The sequence below is a fragment of the Lonchura striata genome, chromosome 36, assembly GCF_050655825.1.
Source record: "Lonchura striata isolate lonStrDom1 chromosome 36, ASM5065582v1, whole genome shotgun sequence".
NCBI classification, from domain to species: domain Eukaryota; kingdom Metazoa; phylum Chordata; class Aves; order Passeriformes; family Estrildidae; genus Lonchura; species Lonchura striata.
Genome location: NC_140738.1, coordinates 12,284,515 through 12,304,791, shown reverse-complemented (window position 1 = coordinate 12,304,791; position 20,277 = coordinate 12,284,515). Strand labels below are relative to the sequence as shown.

The following is a 20,277-nucleotide window of genomic DNA, read 5'->3' as shown; positions in this document are numbered from 1 at the left end:
CTGGCAGCTCTGGCAGGGCTCAGCCCTGGGCACAGGGAAGCAGCTGCTGGCAGGGACAGCTCCAGGCAGAAGAACCCTGGGCAGGCAGTGGGGGGAAGATGCCCATAAGCTGTGCTGGGATATTTAAAGTCCTCTCCACACTCAACTATTCAATAATTCTTTTTCTTACAGATTCCCATGTGCAGCCACAGCAAATGTCCAACAGCAGCTCCATCAGCCACTTCCTCCTGCTGGCCCTGGCAGACACGCGGCAGCTGCAGCTCCTGCACTTCTGCCTCTTCCTGGGCATCTCCCTGGCTGCCCTCCTGGGCAACGGCCTCATCATCAGCGCCGTAGCCTGCGGCCACCACCTGCACACGCCCATGTTCTTCTTCCTGCTCAACCTGGCCCTCAGCGACCTGGGCTCCATCTACACCACTGTCCCCAAAGCCATGCACAATTCCCTCTGGGACATCAGGATCATCTCCTACACAGGATGTGTTGCACAGGTTTTTTTTTTTCTTTTCTGTGCTGCAACAGAGTTCTATCTCCTGACCATCATGTGCTATGACCGCTACGTGTCCATCTGCAAACCCCTGCACTACGGGACCCTCCTGGGCAGCAGAGCTTGTGCCCACATGGCAGCAGCTGCCTGGGCCAGTGCCTTTCTCAATGCTCTGCTGCACACAGCCAATACATTTTCCCTGCCCCTGTGCCATGGCAATGCCCTGGGCCAGTTCTTCTGTGATATCCCACAGATCCTCAAGCTCTCCTGCTCCAATTCACACCTCAGGGAACTTGGGCTTCTTGCTGTTACTGCATGTTTGCTCTTCGGATGTTTTGTGTTCATTGTTTTCTCCTATGTGCAGATCTTCAGGACTGTGCTGAGGATCCCCTCTGAGCAAGGACGGCACAAAGCCTTTTCCACCTGCCTCCCTCACCTGGCCGTGGTCTCTCTGTTCATCAGCACTGGCATACTTGCTCACCTGAAGCCCCCCTCCATCTCCTCCCCATCCCTGGATCTTGCCCTGTCAGTTCTGTACTCAGTGGTGCCTCCAGCCCTGAACCCCCTCATCTACAGTCTGAGGAACCAGGAGCTCAAGGCTGCAGTGAGGAGACTGATGACTGGATGCTTTCAAGGACATTAAACTGCCAGCCTAATTTCAGCAAATCACTTTAAATAAACATCATCTTTGATACTTCGTGTTGAACTAGATGTGGGGATTTTTTTCCTTTGTTTTACTTTTTTGATACTGTCCACAATAAATTTCATTTTTGTGCCATTTCTGATTTTGTTTCTCTCCACCTTCCCTGTGGCCACAGACTGTGTCAATGAGGGGCTGCGCGCTTGGTGGCTTTCAAGAAACTAAAGGATCTCCCAGCAAAGTTTTCTGCAGAGATGCCCTTTTGTTTCCTTCTCTGGAGCTGCAGCAGCAATGTCTGTGTGCAGAGCTGGGGCAGATCAGGGCTGGCATAGCAGCTCTGCTCCTGTTGGCCACACCATTCCTGATCCAAGCCAGGAGCCATTGGCCTTCTTGGCCACCTGGGCACTCTGCTGGCTCATGTCCAGCCTGCTGTCCATCAGTCCCTGCAGGTCCCTTTCTGCCTGGCTGCTGTCCAGCCCCTCTGTCCCCAGCCTGTAGCGCTGCAGGGGTTGTTGTGGCCAAAGTGCAGGACCCGGCACTTGGACTTGTTAAACCTCACATTGTTGGATTTGGGCCCTGGATCCAGCCTGTCCAGGGCCCTGTGCTGAGCCCTTCTACCCTCCAGCAGATCAACACTCACATCCATCTTGGTGTCATCTACAAAGATGTCCTTGGTTCCAAGGGGCCCCTCAGTGTCACAATGTCCCTTTGGATTCACCAGGCCCTGCACTGTCACACTGGTCTCCTTGGTTCCATGGGGCCCCAAAATGTGACAATGGACTCCTTGGTTCCATGGGGCTCCACAGTGTCACAATGTTCTCGTTAGTGCCGCATTTTCACAGTGGCCCCTTGGTTCCATGGGGCCCCAGGGTGTCACAAAGGCCCCATGGTCACATGAGGTCCCACACTGTCACAATGCTCTCTGTGCTTCCACAAGTCCCCTCAGTGTCACAATGGACTCCCTGTTTCCATGAGGCCACACAGTGTCACAACGGCCTTCCAGATTCCCTGAGGCCCCAGAGTGTCACAGTGGCCCCTTGGTTACACAAGGTCCTGCAGTGTCACAATGTCCCCTTGGTTCCATGAGGCCCCACAGTGTCAGAAGGGCCCCTTGGTTCCACTGGGCCCTGGACTCTCCCAATGCTCTCCTTGGTTTGGCAGTGTCACAGTGGTGAAACCCCTCGGTCACACGAGGCCCCGCAGTGTCACCATGGCCTCTGTGGTTCCACCAGGACCCAGTGTCACTGGGACTCCCTGGTTCCATTGGGCCCCAGAGCACCACAATGGAGTCCTGGTTCTATGGGGCTGCACAGGGTCACCATGGTCCTCTTAGTTCCACGAGGCCTTGCAGGGTCACAATGGCTCCAGAGTGCCCCAATCATCACAGAATGACAGAATCAAATAGGCTGGAAAAGACCTTTGGGATCATCAAGTCCAACCAATGCCCAGACCATGTCACCCAGACCATGCCACTGAGTGCCACTGGAGAGGGACAGTGACTCTGCCACCTCCCCCCTGGCCTGCCCATTCCAATGCCCACTCACCCTTTCTGTGAAGAACTTCTTCCTCTTGTCCAGCCTAAACCTCCCCTGGTGCAGCTGGAGGCTGTGTCTTCTTGTCCTGCCCTCCAGCAGATCCACACACACACCCAGCTTGGTGTCACCTGCAAATTTGGGGATGGTGGGCTCGATCCTCTCACCCAGATCATCGGTGAAGATGTTAAACAGGACTGGGCCCAACACAGATCCCTGGGGACAGCACCAGGGACTGGACACCAGCTGGGTGCAGAACCATCCCCACCCCTCTCTGGGCCCAGCCTCCAGCCAGCTCTTCCATCTCCCAGCCAGGAGGGAACCTGCCCAAGCCATGGGCTGCAGCTTTTCCAGGGAATGCTGTCAGAGACAGTGTCCAAGGCTTTGCTGAAGTCCAGATGGACACATCCACAACCTTTCCCACACCCACAGGTGGGTCACCTGGTTATAAAAGGAGATCAGGTTGCTCAGGCAGGACCTGCCCCTCTTAAATCCACGCTGGCTGGCTCTGACCCCTCGGCCATCCTGTGGGTGCCCTGTGGTGGCTCTCAAGGTGATCTGTTCCATAACCTTGCTGGGCACCGAGGTCAGGCTGACAGGCCTGGAGCTCCTCAGATCCTCCTTCCAGCCCTTCCTTGGGATGGGCTCACACTGGCTCCTCCAGTGCTCTGGGACCTCCCTGGTGAGCCAGGACTGATAGTAAATGATGGGGAGCAGCTTGGGGAGCTCATCCACCAGCTCCCTCATCCCCCTAGGATGGATCCCATCTGATCCCATACATCTGTGAGCATCTGAGTGGCTCAGCAGGTCAGCAGCTGCTTCCTCCTGGATTACAGGGGGCTGTTCTGCTCCCTGTGCCCATCTACCAGCTCAGGAGAACTCTTGTCCTGAGGACAATCTCTCCCTATATTGAAAATTGAATCAAACAAGGTGTTAAGTACCTCAGCCTTTCCCTTATCTTTAGTTACTCTATTTTCCACTGCATCCAATAAAGAGTAGAGGTTCTCCTTATACCATGTTTTGCTATTAATCATAGACACGTTTGTTATTATTTGTTAGAGGGAATGCCGCGGGAGACAAGACTCATGATATCATGATCATCAAGTCTCAGTTTATTGTAACAGATTACATAGTTTATATATGTTCGTTAATTAGCTCATACATATTGCAAAAGCCAAGCTCATGATTGGTTGCTATGTGACTTGTACTATTATCTTAAAAGTATCGTTATGATCGATACATGCCTGTCCGGCTGGCCTTGCAGTTAGAACAGTTTAGTACCCCCTTTGTTCTTCTCTATCTACTTCTACATACTAAGCAATTTCAATATCCTGCTTTCTGCACATCATCTATTCTTCAGGGCCATGCGAACTTTGCAGCAGTCACGTAGCCCTCCCTATTTGGATTAATTTTACAGTATCATGTCCCTTGTCGTTCAACCATTCCTCTGTCAGGCTCTCTTCATCTCCCCCGTTTTCCTTTTGTACAAGAAGGTGTGCATTCAGCATTTTCTGCAAAAGCTGCTGCATCAAGCCTTGCAAGCAAGTAAACACACAGGGCAAAACAAACAGAAGTATCACAATTATGCTTAGAACTATTATGCCGTATTTGATAATGTCTCTTAACTATGGTCCGATCCCCAATCCTTTTAGCTATCTTTTTAAACCTAATCTATCCTCTACCTTTAACTGTTGAGTTAGCTCGGTCAATTTTCGTATTTGCTTATGGATAGATGTAGAGTGATCAGATAAGTTCATACAGCACATTCCTTCAAATTCTTCACAACTATGACCTTGGGCTAGAAGAAGTAAATTAGTGGCAGCTGCTCTGTTTTGCAGAACTGCATGACAGATACTACCTATATTTGTGGCAAGCTCACTTAATATTTTAGATGAAATATTAATTTATTTTTCTGTCCAGTAGGCTAGGATTTTTAATTGTGTGAGAGCTTGCACTGAAGTAACTCGTGGGGTGAAAATGAGGTTAGTATTACAGAAGTGCACCCCACTTCATATTTCTCATGTTCTTGATTGTTCTGTTTAACATGAAAGGAACAAATTTAATTCTAAATACAAACTATATTTATGATAAACTTAATGTTATGCTTTTGATTATCTAATTGATTGTCCCTCTTTTTCTTTTGCCATTGAAAAGCAATGGCAAAATAAACAGAAAAATCACAGGCATTACTAAAACTTATTAAAACTTAGTAAAAAAGTCTGTAACATAATTAAAAATATACAATCTTTTGTGGGTGAAACACAAATCTTTGCACAATCCACTTTTGCTGTGCATCCTCTGATTTACTTGTGGAGAGATTAGTGTTTTCTTGAAATTGATAAGTTTAACATTCTTCACTGAAATTTATCCAGATTCTGTACCTGCTAAAACACAAACAAACTCAACACTCCCCACAGGGACTGGAGGGTCCTCTCTCAATTCTGTTTCTTAAAATTTGCATGAAGAAACGGAAATATCAACATCTTTATAATAAACATGAAAAAACATCAAGAATAAAACAATGCATATAGTAAAGAAACTAACAACAAATAAAAATCAATCAGATAATACACAATTAATATTACATATAAAATCACAGTTACCAAGTGCTACACTATCAAATTGTCATCCCAGAGTCTGCAGCAGCTGATAAACCTTAAAACATCAGAGATTTGGATAAAACATGTCCGGATCATGTCTCTCCAAAACTCCTTTTGAGGCTCAGCTGCCCTACATGGTCAAATTGTCAAGCCAAAAGGACTTGAATACTCTTTGATGCAGAAAACACTTGGGTCAATCACACCATCCACGTAGAGCCAGAGCTTGGCCAGAGCTCAAACTCTAATTGGAGGATATGTTTTAACACATTATAAAACAAAAGTCTTAGAAATAACAGTTATAAGTAAAAAACCTTATTATTAAAAATTTATCAAACTATTAAATAATTGAACCTGTTTAAAATCTCTTTCAAGACAAAAATTCTCTAAATATAACAAACTCTTTCTTCAGAAATCTGAAAATTTGAAGTCTGAAATCTTGAACTAAAATTTGGATAATGAATTTTTAAAGGAAGATGAATTGCAGCTGCATAAAAGATTGGATAAAGAAAACACATGAGTAGTTAAAAAATCAAAAACACAGGATCCTGAAAAAACATCTTGTAATCAATCACCTAAAGAGACAATAAAACATATGAAAACTGACTGTAAATACTATAACAACACCTTAATACCTTAATACCTTAATAATAATTCTTATCACAAAAATCAGACAACTCACATTTTATGATTAACCTATTAACAAGAAATGTTTAAAATAGTTTAAGACAATCCTTTTAAAGCACTCATATAACATTAGTAACAATCACTACTTATCATTACTTACAAAAACTTAACAATCACTATTTATCGTATTATCTATAAAACTTAAAAATCACTATTACTTATATTATTATCTATAAAAACCCAAAGACAGAGATTACAAACTCAATACTAAAATTCCATCAGGTGACATTTTCTCAACTCTTTGTTTGCAGAGACATTTTTGGTAATTAAATCATTACTAACATTTCTATCTTTATACAGTGATTTTTATCTATATCATATTTGAAATAATATTGATTCACATAATGTTCATCCTTCTTGTTATCTTGGAAAACACTCGGTCCTGCTGTACTTTTTCATTACGTCTTCTGACTCTTGTAAGAAATTGGGAAGATGCTGTTGAAATTTTTGCTGTAGTGTTGCGATCCCGCCACCGGTGGCGCTGCTGCTCTCGGCGTTGTCGCTGCCATGGCAACCAGGACTGTGCCGCCATCTCCGCCGCCATTGCTGGGCGCTGCGGGGAGATGAGGGGCGGCGCCGCCTCGCTCCCGTCCTTGTTGTGTCACCTTGTGGATGGGAGAAGAGACACCCCCGCCACGGCCGCGCCCCGCCTGCTCCGGCTCCAGCGCGGCTGAGCCCCAGGAACGCCCCTCTCCCCCCTTGCGCTGCTGCTCGGCAGCAAGGAGCCTTCCGTCTCTCGGCTGATGTCCGCTCCGCCCCGGGCTCGCCTCCGGCTCGGTGCTGGCCGGCCCCGCTCTGTCTGGCCCCGCGCCTGCTCCGTTCTACCTGATTCCCGTTCACACAAAGTGAATTTGGGATCCCAGTCCCGTTGCATAAAGCAATTTGGATCTCAATTTCCAGCACCTCAATGCTACTAGTGTCTATGGGAGGTACAGGCATTTCAGAAGCAGAGATGGGAATGGGAAAATTTGTGAGAACCGGAGGGTTTGGCTCACTGGAGAGAAGCGAGGATTTACATTCCTTATTTTTCTCCAGAGCTGTCCGTATCACTTCCACCGCCCTCTTTTCTGCCTGACACATTAACAATTCGTTATCAACCACTCTCCAAAGTTTACTCATTTTCTTGCCCGGTTTATCCTCATCTAACACTAATTCCCACAATTTATCCCTATATCTTCTCCATTCTGAAAGTTTATGAACACTATGGGGGTTAACGAAAAAGCCGTAAGACTCAGCATGATGCAATAGCGAAGGGAGATCCTTATCTAAGTCAATCCCCCTAATCTGCCTTTTTCTAAGAGAAGCACTAAATAAATCATATGCTGCTTGCCTTTCCATGGTTACGTCGGTACCGTTGCTGGCTCCTTCAGGCTTCGGCAGCACGTATCGGCTGAGCCCGCTTCTACGGTCACTCAGGGCGCGGAGCAGAGCGTTTCGCCTCTTCTCTTTATTTTCGCCGTCCTTCCAGCCGCAGGACCCGCACTCCAACGCAGCACCTCTCTCGCCTTAGGCTCGGATCAGGTCCCTGCTTTCGGGCGCCAGTTGTTAGAGGGAATGCCGCGGGAGACAAGACTCATGATATCATGATCATCAAGTCTCAGTTTATTGTAACAGATTACATAGTTTATATATGTTCGTTAATTAGCTCATACATATTGCAAAAGCCAAGCTCATGATTGGTTGCTATGTGACTTGTACTATTATCTTAAAAGTATCTTTGTGATCGATACATGCCTGTCCGGCTGGCCTTGCAGTTAGAACAGTTTAGTACCCCCTTTGTTCTTCTCTATCTACTTCTACATACTAAGCAATTTCAATATCCTGCTTTCTGCACATCATCTATTCTTCAGGGCCATGCGAACTTTGCAGCAGTCACGTAGCCCTCCCTATTTGGATTAATTTTACAGTATCATGTCCCTTGTCGTTCAACCATTCCTCTGTCAGGCTCTCTTCAATTATTTTTCACAGAATTGGCCAGGTTAATCTTTAATTGAAATTTCACCTCTTTCCTTTTCTCTTTCTGCATGATGTAACAACATCCTTAAACACTTGCTAAGTTGCCTGCCCTTCTGTCCAAAGTTAATGCTCTCTCTGCTTTCCGCTGTGTTCCCACAAAAGCTCCATGGGCAGTCAGGACAGTGATTTTCCTCACCAGCTCATCTTTTGCCACACTGGGACAGGAGCTCCGTCTTCGTTAAGATTGCTTTCTCAAAATGTGTCCATCTTTCCTGAACCCCTTTGTTTTTAATGGCTCTTTCCCTTAAAAAAAATCAGTACCTGATTTTTTACTCCCCAAACCTGCATCCTAAATAGGCCAAAGTCTGCCCTTCCTAATTCCAGTGTGGAAGTTTTGTTGCTGCCCCTCCTTCTGTCACAGATCATTGAAAACTTGATTATTTAATGGTCCCTGTGCCCCACGCAGCCTCCGACCCCCACATCTGCCACTAGCCCTTCTCTCTTTGTGAACAGCAGGAGACAGAGCTTTCCTCGTGAGCGCAGTGTTACCAAAAATTCAGTAAAACAGAAAACTCCTTATCACCAGTGCAGCATTAAGAAGCAGCATTCTTTATTCAGGGGGATGCACGGGGGATAGCTCCTCCCAAAGCCGAGCATGCTGAGTACAGGAAAGTTTCTGTTCATATTCTGTATTTTGCACACATATCCATTGATTGTGCTGGACTAAACACACATCTGATAATCATTTCCCCAGAATCATTAACATATTTCCCCTCCCCTTTACCCATATGTTCTTCTGTCCTGGGGGTCTCTCTGGTTATCCCTGATGGTCATGGACCCCAATGTTCCCGTGGGCCTGGCTGAGCTGGCAGGACACTGAGGCTGGTGAACTTCCAGTTCCCCTTGTCCCACAGTGGGCATTGTGTGGTTTCCATAGGCCTGGGGTTTTGGAGAACAAGCTCCAGGTGTCAGCTCACCTGGTGGAGACAATTTATCATCTGGAAATATGAGGTCAAAGAGTGGGCTATGACATCACATGAGTGATCTATGACAGAATTGTCCATGACATCACAGAGTGGTTAATGTGATGTCATCAAGAAGTTATGACATCATAGGCCAGCTCTGTGACATCCCAGAGCAGGCTTAGAGATCACAGGACAGAGCTTTGAAATTGCAGAGCAGACTGTGACATCACAGAGTTGTCTGTGACATCAGAGACCGGCTGTGTGACATTACAGAATGGTCTGTGACATCTCAGAGAGGCTGTGTGACATCCCAGAGGGGCTCTGTGACATCCCAGAAGGGCTCTGTGACATCCCAGAGGGGCTGTGTGACATCCCAGGAGGGCTCTGTGAGGTCACTGGGTTGGTCACTCTGCCCCAGCTCCCCCTCACAGTTTCTCCCAACAAGTCCAATGCTGTTCATCCCCAGCAGGGTCCCTGTCCCCCAGTATCCCCCTGGTCCACCTGGAGCCACACCCTCCACCCAAGGATGTTCCACAGGATCCACCCCAGAGCCTGACATGAGGACAAGGGGCCAGGGCTGAGTGACCAGGACATCAAGGACGTGGATTATCCAGGTCCCTGTGGCCTGGGTTGAGTTCCCCAGGGCAGGAAAGATGTCTGGCAGCTGGAGCAGGGTTAGGGAAGGGCCTCCAAGTTGGGGCTGGAGCCCTTGGGCTGTGAGCAGAGGCTGAGGGAGCTGGGCTTGTCCAGCCCAGAGCAGGGAAGGCTGAGGGGCTCCTCATCCCAGCCTGGCAGTGCCAGCGAGGAGGGGATGGAGAACACAGAGCCAGGCTCTTCACCTGGGGCCTGGTGGGAGACAAAAGCCAATGGGTGGAAGGGGAAAGAGGGGAGATCAGCCAGGCCAGGAGGAGATGAAATGAGTCAGGCTGGTTTCAGCATTTCCTCAACACCAAAAGCAGCCTGACCTCCCTTCTCCATCCACCACTGACAGCTTTGCACATCAGGAATTGTTTGAGATGTTTCTCCCCCACTTCAGGATGAGCATCCTGATACAAGAACCTAACTGTGTTTATATCTATCACAGAACCATGTTTGTCTGAAATTCATTCTAGCATGAAAATCACTAGTGGATGGTGGACTCACCAGACACTGCTGGGACATTGCACATAGCTCAGGGAAGAGAGTGATTGTTATTAAATTGTGTCCTGTTCAACCATGGTCTGCTGGCCATGAAGAGAAACTTTCTGTGCCTCTGAGTCTCACTAGTTCCTGACCCCCAAAGGACACAAACCTGATGAGTTGTGGTTCCCACTCCAGTGGTGGCACTTGGACCTCCTTCCATCCCCAGAGCAGGGCTCCCTAGTCCCAGAAAGTTCCTGGCAATGCAGGGATGAAAGAAACAGGACAGGCTGTGGGGATCAGGGGCAGGGCATGGCCAGGGATTTGGGGTGGTTGTGAGCCCAGGGCAGGACCCGGCCCTTGGCCTTGGTGAACCTCATCCCATTGTCCTGGGCCCATGGCTCCAGCCTGTCCAGCTCCCTCTGCAGAGCTTCCTGCCCTCCAGCACAGCCACACTTCCACCCAGCCTGGGCTCACCTGGAACTGCCTGAGGGTGCCCTCGATGGCCTCATCCAGATCAACAAAAAAGAGATTTCACTGACCTGACCCCACTCCTGAGCCCTGGGGACACCCCTGGATGTGTCCCCATTCCTCAGCTGCTCCATTCCCAGAGCAGCCTGGGCTGAGCAGAGCTGTGGGGCCAGAGCCGGCTGGGCTGTGCTGGGGAGAGGCCCTTGGTGCTGCCCAGAGCTCAGGGCAGCTGGCAGAGCTGGCAGGGAGCTGGGCTGGGCTGGGAGAGCCTGGCACAGAAACCATCAGTGTCCATCTCAGCCTGGCTGAGCGGGCAGGGGCAGGAAGAGCATCCAAGGTCCACAAGTTCTCTGTGTGGGAGCTGAGCTTGTGACCCCCTGAGCCCTCCCAAGTGCTGGGGCTGCACCTCCAGCTCCAGAGGAGATGTGACAGATGGGAGCAGAGACAAATAATGCCTGGTGTACTCTTTCTTGGGTTTGCTTATACAGGTGACCTGGATCCATATGTAGATGAGGTGTTTTGTGTCAGATAACACTGGGAATGTGATAAGAATAATATTTTTTAGCTGAAAATTATATTTCACGCATAATGCACAATGAGGAAAAAAATACGCATAGGATCAAAAGAGCATCTGAATTTTTCAGAGGACGAGAGACTCATTTATGTTCCAGCAGCCAAACGTGCTCAAATACTTTCCTCAGGGCTTCCTTCAGATGAGAGGTGACCACCAGAGGCCAAGGCCAGCCAGAGCTGTCTGTCCTGGCAGCTTTTGTCTGGGAGAACCCTTGCATATAGGGAATTTTTCAGGGGGAATATAAATTTCGGCCATGAGCACCTGCAAAGATGGATGGTTCTTTTCCATAGGAAGGAAAGCACAGAGCCCCAGTGTTCCAGAAGCTGAAGAGAGGAGGCCCTCAACATTCCAAGATCAGCTGGACCTGTCAGGTGGCCCCTGGGAGGCCAAGCCAGCCAGACCTGTTCCATGTTCCCTTGGTTTCATGGCGCTCTGCAGTGTCCCAATGTTCTGCTTGCTTCTGAAGTGTGGCCCCTTCCTTCCATGAGGCCCCCAGGGTGACAATGACCCTTGGGTTCCACAAGGCCCCACAGTGTCACAATGGTCTCACAGAAAGGAAACCACAGACCCCCTGTGTTTCAGGATCTGATGAACTCTGCACTCACCGGAGGCCAAGGCCAGGCAGACCTGTCTGTCCTGGCAGGTTTGTCTGTGACCAACCCTTGGATATTTGGAATTGTGAATGTTGAATCTCAATTTCAGCCATTTGTGCCTGGAGGAGAAGGCCAGTTCTTTTCCATAGGAAGGGAAGCATGGATCCCCTGTGTTTGGAAGGCAGGTGACAGCCCCCCTAAGGAGGCCAAGGCCAGCCAGACCTGTCTGTAATGGAAGCTTTTGTGTTGGAGCAATCTTTGACTATAGGACTTCTGGAGGTGGAATCCCAATTTCGGCCATGGACACCTGGCCGAAAGAAGGAGATGGATGAAGGATGAAGAAGAAGGACAGTTGTTTTTCACAGGAAGGAAAGGGCAGAGCCCCAGTTTACAGGGCAGAATAGGGAGACCACCAGAGGCCAAGGCAAGCCAGAGTAGTCGGTCCTGGCAGCTTTTGTCTGGGAGAAACCCTTGCATATAAGGAATTTTGGAGGAAAAGTGTCAGTTTTGGCCATGGTTGCCTGTGCAGGAAGGACAGTTCTTTTCCACAGGAAGAAAAGCACAGAGCCTCAGTGTTTGAAGGCAGGTGAGAGCCAGATCTCAGGAAGACAAGATCAAACAGACTTGTTGGTAATGACAGCTTTTGTTTAGGAGCAATCCCTGGACATTGGGAATTTTGAGGGGGGAATCCCATTTTGGCCATGGATGCTTGAATGAGAAGGGCAGTTCTTTTCCATTGGAAGGAAAGCCCAGAGCCCCAGGGCTCTGTTTCAGGGGCTCATGAGAAGAAACACTCGACATGCCAAGGGCAGTTGGACCAGTCAGGCCAAGCCAACCAGACCTGTGACCTGTTCCCTTGGATCCATGGGGCCCTGCAGGGTCACACCGGCCCCTTGTTTCCATGGGGCCCTGCAGTGTCACACTGGTGGTGTCATATTGGATCCTTGGTTCCAGGAGGCCCAGATGTGTCACGCTGGCCTCTTGTTTCCATGGGGCTCCATAGTGTCACAATGGTCCCTTGCTTCCATGAGGCCTTGCAGGGTCACAGGGGTCTCCTTGGTGCCACAGGATCACAATGGACCCTTGGTTCCATGGGCACTCACAGTGTCAGAAGGGTCTCCTTGGCTCCATGGGGCCCTGCAGAGCCCCTTGGTTCAACGAGGCCTCAAAGTGTCAGAATGGCCTCCAGGATTCCAATGGGCCCCACAATGCCACAATGGACATTTGGTTCCGTGGGGTCCCACACTGTTCCATGAATCCTTAGTTCCATGGGGCCCTGCAGCTCCTTGGTTCCATGGTGCCACCCAGTGTGACAGCTGCCCCTTGGCCTGCCAATACTCCATAGTGTCACAATGGCCCCTGGGTTCAATGGGGCCTTGTGGTGTCACAATGGTTCAGTGAGGCCTTTAGTGTCACAAGAGTGTCCCTGATTCCATGAGTGTTGGAACCCTGGATGCTGAGAATGTTAAACTTGCTGTGCTGAAAGGCACAGACTTGCAAGAGAACACTGCATTTGACCTGAGGCTGTGGAGAAGGCTTCCAAAATTGATTAATAGCACTGGGGTTACAGGTGTGCAGTTGGTTAGAGGTGCATAGTACCACAGGGTGGAAAACATAGAGTTTGGTGTTTTAGAACATAATAATAAATATGATACAATATTGAGGTTTTAGGGTGGACACAGGTTCTTCTTATTTACTTTCTCCTTTATGGGTTTGGGTGATATTTTGTGATTGGACAGAAAAGTGTGCATTGCTGGCTTTGAGGGATCAATTATTGGGTTAAAATGGAAAATAATTTAGGTGTCATTCCTTGGTTGGATAATTTTAAAAGACCTCTTAACAAGAGATATTTGGTCATTTTGTGACTTGCTAATGAAAGATTGCAGAATTCACAATTGTGAGGTTGAAACACTGATGAGAAACAAGAAGCACCTGAGTCTGAACATGAACTATGATCTCAAGTACCTTTAATCCTGACCACAACACAGGTAGAAAAAACAAGCAGAGCACCCACACCTAAGGCCTGGCAGTGTGACAACAGACCATTGGTGTCACTGAGCCCCACAGTGTCACGATGGTCCCCTTGGCCCCACGAGGCTCTGAAGTGCCACAGAGGCCCTTTGGTTTCACAAGGCCTCAAAATGTAGAAATGGTCTCCATGGTCCCATGAGGCCCTGCTGGGTCACAATGGACCTTTGGTTCCAGGATGCCCCAGAGTGACACAATGGTGACACAATGGTTCCATTGGACCCTTCATCCCATGGAGACCCACAGTGTTCACTGCAGTCCCCTTGGTTCCATGAGGCCCTGCCATGCTCTAATGGACCCCTGGTTCCAGTGGGTCCCAAAGTGTCAGAACAGTCTCCATTGTTCCATGAGGCCCCACAAAGTCACTGTGGTCCCCTTGGTTCCACAGGGCCCCACAGTGTCACAATGGACTCTTGGCTCCATGAGGTGCCACGCTGTGTCACAATGGCTCATCGTTCCATGAGGCCACACAGTTTAACAATGGTCCTTTGGGTCCATGAGGCCTCGCTGTGTCACAATGGACTTGGGGTTCCATGAGCTTTCCTACTGCCAAAAACAGTCTCCCTGGTTCCACAGTGTCACCATGGTCCCATTGTTCCATGAGGTTCCATGGCAGAACCTTGGTTCCATGGCCACCTTGGTTCCGTGTGACCTTGCAGTGTCACAATGGACCTGTGGTTCCACGAGGCCTTGCTGTGTCAGAATGGCCCCTTGGTTCCAAGCGGTTTCTCAGGGTCACAATGGTCTCCTTGGATCCGTGGTGTCACAATGGACCATTGGTTCAATGTGGCCCCAGTGTGCCAAAATGGATTTTGGTTCCATGGGGTTTCGCTGTGTCACCATGGACCCTTTGTTCCATGAGTTTGCACAGAGTCACAGCTGACAGCTGGGTTCTGTGAGGCCCCATGGCCACCAAATCTCTGAAATAGCAGAACAAGACTCCTTAACACTAATTTGCTATTTAAGAGGGGATCATTTATTCAGGCCTTGGGTCTAGTGAGGGATAACTCCTAACCGTATGTGGACATGTAACTCTACCTGTGTGTTGCTTATAAACAGTCGCTAAATGTGTATTACAATTTACCCATTGCCATAAAACCCACCCCAAGTTCCCAGGTTCAGTCCTTGCTTTTTGTATCACTGCACCCTTGAGCCAGATGTCTTCTACACTTCCAACTGTCCTTGCTGGAAAAGCAGCTCCTGCACACCCTGTTCCTGTGTTAAAAGTTCCCAGGCAAGGTAAAAATGGAATAAACCCTTTTGGTATCAGCCCAAGGCTTTGTGTGGCCAGGCAGGGGCAGCAGGAGGCAGAGCTGCCAGCAAAGGAAGGGCCAGCGAGGTGGGGCAGCCGGGGGTGACGACAGCCTGCAGGGACAGAGGCGCAGGGCAGGGACACCATGGGACAGCCTGGGCTGCAGAGGGCTCAGGGATGTGCAGCAGCTGCAAGGCCCTGACAGAGCCAACCTGTGCAGCCCTTTGGCCATGGCTGCTGGCCCTGGGCCTGAGGCCACGAGGGGACAAGTGACCCTTGCAGCCCTGGGGCCTCAGTGCCTCCTTGTCCCTGCTCAGCAGCCTGGCAGGGGCCGCCCCATGGTCCTGCCCTTGGCACTGCCCATCCCCACATGCCAGTGCCCATCCCGGGAAGAGCCCTGAGCAATGAGGGAGGGACAGGATCTGCCTTGCCAGGGGCTGGGGCTCAGGCCTGGGCCCTTTGCATTCCTGAAACACATCCAGGTTTGCTCAGCACCAGAGACACCTTTCCCTTGCTTGTCCCCAGCTGTCATCTCTGCCTCCAGTGTTCTGCTCTGACTGGAACCTGGGGACACTTTCTCAGTCCTGTCCCTCAGTGGGACCCATTAAAACTTCAAGAAACTTTGGAGTTTAAATTTAGCTTTGAGTTCTTGAGAAGTTTTTTGAAGACACTCTCAGGGACTGAGTCTGATGTAAACAACACCAAAGCCCTGAGAGGGTCATTAAAGTTTTCCTATTCCAGTTGTGGAGAAAGATTTCAATCTGCTTGTAAGAAATACACATTCCTGTTTTAAAGCGTGTAATTTATTACATTTCTCTTTAGATCAGAGGCTATTCAGCATTCTATGATTGATATTGACCCAGGGTCTCCCCTCAGGAGCTCTGGCCTGCTCGGAGAAGCTGTGCCCTGAGCTCTGGCCCAGCGTGGACAACCTTGCTCCACATTGCCCCAGCCCATCCTCTCTGTCCTCACTCACCTGGGACCTGCTGTGCTCGCAGAGCTGGCTGCACCCAGCCTAAGAGGGGCTTTCCCTTTTTCTATGTTTGGAGCAATCTAAAACTCCTGAGTTTCCCCATGAAAACAGACACCCTCCTCAGGTGTGTGCCAGTCCAAGGTGCCACCAAAACCACTCCAGACCTGCCCTGGGCCAGCTGTGAGGGTGGATCATCAGCCCCAGCTACACTGGGCACTGCAAGGGGCTGTGGCCATGGGCACTGCACTGACCCCACTGCTGGGTTTGGCTGCCACGGCAGCCCTGAGAAATTAAACTGTCCTTGGAAACACTGGGGAGGACTGGGACATACTGGGGAACACTGGGAATGCTGTGAGAGACACTGGGACATACTGGGAGTGATCCTGTGGGGCACTGGGACAGCCTGGGAACATGAGGAATGCTGAGGGGGAATCTGGGTGGGCTGGGACACACTGGGACATACTGGGAGTGAAACTGGGAGTGAAACTGGGGGATACTGGGACAAACTAGGGACATTGTGGGGAAGACTGGGCAATACTGGGGCATACTGTGGATGACATTGGGATGAACTGGGAGGGCCTAGGAATGAACTCAGGTGTATTGGAAAGGACTGGGCTGTACTGGGAAAGATTGGAGGGGTACTCGATTTCTACTGGGCTGTACTGGGGATGAACTGGGCTGTGCTGGGACGGCCTGGAGGGGCACTGGAGCTGTACTGGAATGGGCTGTTCCCGTCCCCGCCACCTCCCATTGGCGGAGGGTCCCGCCCATCACAGCTTCGAACCAATAAGCGTCAGGGATCATGGCTTTGGGGGCGGTGCCTGGGGGTCTGCGCCATCTTTTCTTTTGCCTACAACTCCCATGATGCCCCGCAGCCCAATAGAGTCCCATTGGGGCCGGGACTACAACGCCCGTCATGCCCCGCGCTCCACAGAACCCCGGTACCGCCCCCATCTCTCCCGTCAGTGTTCCCCAGACCCTCCGGGACCCCCAAGTGCCCCTCAGCGCCCATTCGGGACCCCCCAAAAGCGTCCTCGGATCCCCTGAGTGCTCCCAGCCCCACAGGTGCCCGGTACAGCCACTTCTGGGAATTCCTCTCCTCTCATCCCCCGCGGCCCCAGAGCCCCTCAGAACACAGTTCCGCGCCTAAAATTCCTGCTGCGCCCTGCGCCCTGAGGAACCCGGTTAAATCTCCCCAAGCTCCCCCGAGTGCTCCCCGGACCCCGAAGGGCCCCAAATTCCCCTCGCTGACCTCCAGGGCCCCGGACCCCCGAGTGCTCCCCCGGACCCCGAACTGCCCCTCAGGATCCCTGAGTGCCCCTCCAAGCGCCCGCCCGGCTCCCCCAGGGGTCCCCAGACCCTCAAGTTCTCTCTGAATTCCCTCCCAGACACAAAACTGCCCCAAATGTGCCCAGAAATGTCTCCGTGGGCCCCAAAGTGGCTGCTTTTACCCTGTCTGTGAAAATGATAAAAATGATGATAAAAATAATAAAAATAAAGAAAATTGGAATAAAGAGGGCAAAATCTATAGCAAATTGTGGTCAATGAATTAATGAAGAGAATTGTCTTACTTAGAACCAATGACCAATAAGTTTTTGGTTGCAAAACACATACAGAGATTTTTTATATATAAGCATTAAAATTAAATAATAAAATATTGAATAATGGTTTTATGCATAACCAAGTAAAATTTTAATTGTTATTAAGATAATTAATATAATTCATTTAATTAAAATTTAACTAAATTTTAATTATGAAAAAAATGCATATTTTTTTATAAATGTTTTTGGATGTCAGTCCCAGGTGGGCAATATCTGTGGGTAAGGGGCATGTGGTAAATGGATGTGATTCATGCTGAATAAGTTGTTGTCCTAGATTGCAAGGCAAGATGTATTCAATTGCTGTCTCTTTGAGGTTGGTTCACTGCATTGTTTATTTTATCTTTTAATTTTCTTCCCTAATAAAGAACTATTATTCCTGCTCCCATATTTTTGCCTGAGAGCCCCCTTAACTTCAAATTTATAGCAATTCAGAGGGAGGGGGTCTACATTTTTTTTCCCATTTCAGGGGAGGCTCCTGCCTTCCTTAGCAGACTCCTGTCTTTGCAAACCAGGACAGATTTTGGCACCCAACGTGCGGCTCGAGGGCACAGGAACAAAAAAGGGAATAACAGTTCTTGAGTAATCCAATTTCTGTGTGCTGCTACAGAAACCTCGTTCAGCGGCACCCTGTGCTCCAGCCTGCCCTGGTTTGGGTGGCACGGAACCGTGGCTGCATTTCTCCATTTGCAGGCCCTGATCTAAACACGGCTCCTACAGCCAAGGCTGCTGTGGCTGTTCTCCGGTTTGTTTTATGGGTGAATAAGGGGAAGAATTCATGGATCTTTAACTTCCTCTGGGAAGCAGGCACATGGATTCACAGCTGTCACACACTGACTGTGTGCTTTTGGGGTTACTTTAATAGTGGCACCTACTGTGAGGAAATGACACCAGAGGAAATTTTCTCCCAACCCTTTAACCATCTCTTTGGGTTTGCCCCACCAGTTTGTGAAGGGCTCAGATCCACTCCAAATACCAATGATATCATACAGGGGCTGTGTTGCTGTTAGCCCTGTTCTATTTGGCACTGAGAGACAAGGGAAGATTAACCTGGATAACCACCCTGACACCCAGCCCAGAACCTGACATGGCCCCAGAGACCAGGGATGCTGCTGCCCCAGAGCCTGACCCTGCCCCACAGCCACCCCAGATATGAACCACCCAGACTGGGTGAGGGTCTGGTGAGGGAGATGCAGGAGATGCTGAAGGAGTGCATTTCCCCAGCTGGTGAGAAGCCCTCCCCCTGCCCCAAAAAAGGAGAGTCTGATGGGGCAGCAGTGGAACCCACAGATGTTACAACTGTCCAGGTTCCAGCTGAACCACAAAGGCAGCCACAGCCAGCAGCAGTCGCCCCTGTAGAAACAAGGAGGTCTAAGATGGAATCAGAGCACCCAGATAAGGGAAGGCCCTCACAACCCACAGGGGAGCCAGAGGTTGTGATCATCACCGAGTCCCTGACGCACAAAAGTCTCTGTAACCTGCACAAGGACATTGTACGATGGAGACGTGAGGCTTATACAACCTGACTGCTTCAAGTCTGAGACCTCATGGGTACAGGTGTCCAGCTGGATGGTGGTGAGGCAAGGAATTTGGGACCCTTAACCCAAGGCTCAGGTATGAATCAGATTTTTGTAAGGGAGCCAGGGTCCCTTTCCCTCTGAGAGCTGCTATTAATGAGTGTCAGAGAGAGGTTTGTCCACAGGGTGAGAATGCAGGAGCACCAGCACAGAACGTGCTGGGAAACCCTTGAGGAAGGGATCCAACAGCTGAGGGAAGTGGCAGCATTGGAGGTACTCTTTGGGAGGGATGGACAGCATGATACTGACCCCAACAAGGTCAGGTGCACAGAGCAAATGCTGTGGAGTCTGGCAAGGCTGGGGCCATCTCAGTACACCACCTTCACTGCCACGATTAATGCCGATAACAGCTGAGAGACAGTGGTCTCTGCTGCCAGCAGCTGAGAAATTGTGAGAGTATGATCCATGGCCCAGTGCAGGCTCATGGCTCTGCTGTGGGCAAGGAACTCAAAGAGGAGATGAGGGAGATGAGGGTGGAGGTGAGGAGGAACAGTTCCCACATTGCCCCAGTGCAAGTCACAGGCCCCAAAGTCAGAGCCCAACATTCCCCAGCCAGAGAGAGAGGGTACGCCCCACGGGCTGGCCTGGGGTTCTTTCTGCGTGACCATGGGAAGACATGGGAAGGTGGGATGGGAAACCCATTTCTGTCCTGGCAGCGTGGGTGAGTCAGCTCAAGGAGGGAAGCACTGACCAAGGGAATTCCAGTAAAGTGAAGGCAGCCTCAGCCTCCCATGACCAAGCTGCCAGGTATGATCTGTCAGATCTCCTTGAAAGTACCTATACCATGTGGGCTTAGGAAAGAAATAATAACCAGTGTTAGAGGGGCCCTGTCTCTAGCCAGGGAGAGGCACGGGAAAACCGGATCTTCTGGACAGTGTGGATCCGATGGCCTGGCACATCAGAGCCACAAAAATATGATGCTTTAGTTGATACTGGTGCACAGTGTACTCTGATACCATCGGGACATGTGGGGGCAGAGCCTGTTTCCATTGCTGGTGTGACAGGGGGATCACAACAATTGACTCTGGTGGAAGCTGAGGTGAGCCTGACTGGGAAGGAGTGGAAGAAACATCCTATAGTGACTGGCCCAGATGCTCCGTGTATCCTAGGCATAGACTTCCTCCAGAACGGCTGTTACAAAGACCCAAAGGGACTCAGGTGGGCTTTTGGCATAGCTGCTGCAGAGGCAGAGGACATTAGGCAATTGAACACCTTGCCTGGGCTGTCAGAG

General features: G+C 49.9%; 1 protein-coding gene across 1 annotated transcript; it reads left to right on the top strand.

Moving 5' to 3' along the window:
- Positions 1–1,480, top strand: LOC144248559 (olfactory receptor 14J1-like). The gene has a single exon (XM_085565675.1). It carries the CDS (start codon positions 99–101, stop codon positions 1,125–1,127), a length of 1,029 nt encoding a protein of 342 aa, XP_085421801.1. The 5' UTR covers positions 1–98; the 3' UTR covers positions 1,128–1,480.
- The last annotated feature ends 18,797 nt before the right edge of the window (positions 1,481–20,277 follow it).